This window comes from Gavialis gangeticus, unplaced genomic scaffold, assembly GCF_001723915.1.
Source record: "Gavialis gangeticus isolate Ggan-Ray unplaced genomic scaffold, GavGan_comp1, whole genome shotgun sequence".
NCBI classification, from domain to species: Eukaryota; Metazoa; Chordata; order Crocodylia; family Gavialidae; genus Gavialis; species Gavialis gangeticus.
Genome location: NW_017729027.1, coordinates 3,174,164 through 3,178,783, shown reverse-complemented (window position 1 = coordinate 3,178,783; position 4,620 = coordinate 3,174,164). Strand labels below are relative to the sequence as shown.

Sequence of the window (4,620 nt, the reverse complement as noted above, 5' to 3'; positions counted from 1 at the left end):
ACATCAGCAGTAGAGCAGAAGCAGGCCTTACTCTAGGCTGGCTTTCCTCTTCCAGTCTTAGACTCTGGTGCCAGACCAGGTTTAAAACAAAAATCAACTCCCCTCCATTCCCCACCACACGCACACACACGCACACTCCCCAACCACACCCTGCCACGTACCACCCCCTTACTGCCCACACACAATATACAGTTGGACTGTATTTTGAGCTATTATGTAGTCACCTCTAGATGCGCTTCATAAATGCATAAATCAGTACAAAAATATTTTGAAATAAAATTAAAATAAGTTATAGTAGATTTCTTTTCGGTTTCAAGATTGCAGCACCTTCCTCCCAAAAGGAGTACTACCAGGGCAAGGGGAGGGACTTCTGGTGGCAAAGGTCAGGGGTTTGGGGGCAGGACTTCCAGTCCCAATATGGCAACCAGGGGTGGGGCAACTGTCAAGGGGTGAGGCTACCCATGCAGCCCTTGACAGCTCCCCAAAACTAGGTAAGCGGCCCTCCGCCTGAAATAATTGCCCACCCCTGTCCTATGAGCTGTGTGTGATCTTCTGTGACCAATTCCTACTCCTGAACTAAATGCAGATTTGAGACTGATCCGTGGCATTTGGGGCTTTGATAGAGCCCCTTCCATGGTGCACAGGAAATTCTAACACCCCTTTCTGTAGCCAGCATGCCTGCATCATTCCTCCCTCCCTTCAGTATCACCTTGAAGGGTCCATTTCCTCAAAAGTATAGGTGATTTTTAATTTAGGAGCATCTTATCTTGCAACCAATAAAATATACGTGAAAAGGACTAGTTCAAACAGGAGTAATGGGTGACTCAGAGTAATAAGGTACTATGTAAATAGTTATGAACTGATGCCCACAACAGACTCTGCAACAGAAAACGGGGGAAATAGGAGAACTAACTATAATCTGTCCTAACATAGCAAAGCAAAAGCAATGGAATGTGTTGGACACCCTCCCTGCAACATAATCTTAGAAATTAATCTCTGCAAAAACTTCTTTTGTTTAAAACTACTAAATCATCATATTTAAATTCACACTTTATTTAAAAAATAGATCAAGACTTCTGTTGTCATGCAGATGCTATATTTTCATTCCTAATGGATATCATTACACTTGGTTAAATGCATGATGACGTAAGAAGACAAGAATACAGCCATGCAGCTTATTTGATGGTGCAATAAGTGCCTTCATCAGAAAAACACAGATTTTACACAACAATGCTATCAAAGACAAAAAAGAACAAAAATCCCTTCGCTGCCATTCCTGGTCACTAGCGACAGGACAGGTATTAAGATTTATGGTAGTAGCAAGTACTGCAGTGACACTCTGTATGGTTCTCTATCTTCACGTTGTCCTTAAGGGTAATCTTTTAAAAAGAAAAATGCACAAAGTTAGTTAACTGCATTGATTAAACAAAATTATTTATGCAATGTGTTTTTGTAACCTTTACATCCTCAATCCTATAGCAAGAGATAACAAATTGGCACCTGAACCCTTCATTGAATAATACTCGCTTTCCACAAAGCAGGGCCACAAAGGCAAGACTATTGACAATAGACTACAGACTTTGAGTACCCAACTCTCCTGTGCCTAACCTGAGATGTATTAAATGGTCTGATTTTCAGAAAGTATTGAAAAAAATCAGGCCTCTCTCAGGTATCTCTAGGTACATGCGCAAAAAGAAGACATTTTAAATTTTTGGCCCTTTTTTTTTTTAATCTTGCCCAGAGTATATTAGCTAAGTGAGGGAAACCATAACCTAGATAGTTCCATGCATTTTTCACATGGTAACCCAGAAAACTGATTTCCCACATATGTGCACAAGAGTAAAGCAGAAGAAATTCCACTAAATTAAATTAAATCTCACTGAAACAAGCAACAGGAAACTAAAGTCCATGGCTTGGCAGATATGCCCTGCTGTCTCCTAACATGGGCCTAGACAAATCTAATACTAGTATTTCTCAGCGGTGTCACAAAGAATTCACATGAGGACAATGGCCTTTGTGCAGAGACCTATGGGGAGGGACAGACAGGCAGTGCACAGAGCAGTTCTTTGGCTCTTCCACAGCTCTCCTCCTGTCCCTTAACCTGGATAAAAACTATGACTCTCCTGCATCCATGCAAGAGGGTCTGTAGTTATTGAATGTGTCGTCATAGACCAAAAGCCAACACCTGCACCTCAAGCTTGCCCACTTGAAATCGGCTATGCTGTGCACAGTAGATGTGGAGTTACACTATATATTCACTGATCGGTCACCACAGCCTGGGTGGATTGAAGCCTGTATATGTGGCAGCAGGTTACAAGTGAACAGAGGTAGAAATAAAACAAGCTTCACTGGACATACTGTATTGTTATTTTTTCTGGCCCTTACTATTTTATGTCTGGTCCTGACCAGTCTCACTTGAAGACGGATTCCTGCCTGTGCAGGAAGAAGCAAGGAAAATCACGGTAATTAGATGCCAAACACACACTGTGTGGTATTTAAGGAGAGATTGCATTTCAAGGAGAATTGCCAAAACGTACTCTTGAAGTCAGTGGTGCTACACCCATTTACTTACATCAGCTAAAGACCAGGCTGTCAAACACTATCCTTTTTAAAAAATTATTCTTAGACTAAAAACTAGGTACTAAGAACATAAATATCTGGGACTTAGTCATCAAATTGTGGTTACATGCCCTACAGCAAGAAAACATTCTCTTTTAGTAACTGACTTGTTATGTTTTAGTTTAATGGCTTATCCTGAAACAAGCTTAAACAGATCTCATTCACATTCTCACCTTTGTGAAGGCTTTTGCTACACAGCATGTTGCCTCGGATGTAATGTTCTTTGGAACCAGCATGGTCTTCTTTGATCTCATGGGAGTAGGATAAGCCCTTGAGAAACAACATCCTGTGCACTGGTAAATGGGAGCTCCGGGCTTTGAGAAGAACCTGTTTTCTCCTAGCTTGCATTCTGGACAGCCTGTTGTAAATACATAAGTAACCAAAGCTACATAAAGCTTATTAAAAAGCCACTGTAATGTTTCTCTACATGCCACAGCTGATTAAATGCTGTACTTTTATTTACATTAACAAGAAAAAAAGTTTAATGTGGGTTGTATTGCCTGTCATTCCCAGTTATAAGCTAAAAAGAATGGAAACAAATTCTCTAGACTATTCACCACTTGAAAGTCTTCACTGGTATCTTTATTGGTAAGACAAACATTTAGCCCACGCAAATTGAGCCTACAATCTTCCTACTTCCTTTCCACTATTCCCCTGGAATGGTGCCTTCCCCCAGCTTCACCCAAACTTTAAAACCAACTGCCTGGGAAAGGCAGCAACATTTCTATTCAAGCAGTTCTGATACAATCAATTGACTTGACAGCTCATTTTCATCTACTTGATCCCTGCTAATCTCTCTTCATCCACAGGTGTTAATAACCCTCTCTTCTTTATAATGGTCTTGATGCTCTCCTTTGCAAACTAACCCTTTTTTCTACACTTTTGTTTGTTAGCCATTCCTGATAATGTCTTGCTTCTATTTCACAACACTGCAGACAGTTTTTAGCTCTAGCTAAAACCTTAACTCAAGTGTGATAATATTAACTCAGGTTAATGAGCTCATATTAAAATGAGTTAATAAAATGACTGACAGAGATATAGGAGACATTGTCAAAAAAGCTTAAGAAGTCTAAGTTTTTTTTGTGAATCTGAATGAGAGATGTACATTTAACAATAATAACTACAAGGCCAATGAAAGAATAGCTTTTGACTATTTTTTGCCGGGTTTTTTGTGTTTTCTTAAATTGTACATATAATCTAGCTAATTAATGCACATTCCAGTAAAGTTATATTTGTTTTTGATTTTATCATAAATAGAATAAGTAAAGCTTGTAGTTTCTCATTCACTAGAGAAAAATGTGTTGTGTTGTGTTGTGTTATGTGGTGATACACTACATTATCTGCACCCCCCTTTTCAAAATCCTAGATTTGAGTAGGATTTGGATTCTATTATGTGTGAATAGTACAGTGGTTGCCCCTATACTTGTTAGGCGTTTTTAATAACTAAATAACATAAACACCCAATTTGCAGTATTTCTTAGACATGCCCTTTATTTACAAGGGTTAAACCCTGTTGCATCATTACATGCCTAAGTGGCATTCATGTAGCTGCATAATGTCAATTCTTTGCACTTATGCACAGTTTGGCTTCCATGTAGCAAAGCTCACCTTTCCCGATTCAGAGGGACAGTGATTCGGTTCAGATTTGAATCACTGTCCCAATTCAATTTGGCTGAATTGGATCCAAAGATTCAGTGCTGCTTTGGAGATTCGGCCTTAGACTAAACAGGCAACAGTTCTCACCATGCTGGACACAGCTGCATGCAGCTGGTAAGTCTGTTGTGGTGGGCGGAGTGGGGAGGGAAGGGATGTGGGGGAGGGAGGGATTGCGGCTGGGACAAGATGCCCAGCTGGGGCGAAGGGGTGAGGGATTCAGGGAGGGGGGCGGGGGACATGGGATGTGGGCACAGCAGCGGCAGTGCTGGGAGCAGGGGCTCTGACCTGCTGCCGCTTGTCCCCTTCCACCCGGAGCGAGCCATGCCTGCATTGTGCCCCTGCATC

The 4,620-nt window shown here is 41.0% G+C and overlaps 1 protein-coding gene across 2 annotated transcripts in view; it reads right to left on the bottom strand.

Moving 5' to 3' along the window:
* Nucleotides 1-1,077: 1,077 nt before the first annotated feature.
* The window catches only part of CGA (glycoprotein hormones, alpha polypeptide), a 24,234-nt gene continuing 20,691 nt past the window's right edge, over nucleotides 1,078-4,620 (bottom strand). For both annotated transcript variants that reach the window (XM_019520378.1, XM_019520379.1), the window contains 2 exons: nucleotides 2,793-2,977; nucleotides 1,078-1,379 (listed from right to left, as the gene is read on the bottom strand). In XM_019520378.1, coding sequence (XP_019375923.1) covers nucleotides 1,302-1,379; nucleotides 2,793-2,977 — 263 coding nt within the window. In that variant the 3' untranslated portion in view covers nucleotides 1,078-1,301. The remainder of the gene's footprint in view (nucleotides 1,380-2,792; nucleotides 2,978-4,620) is intronic.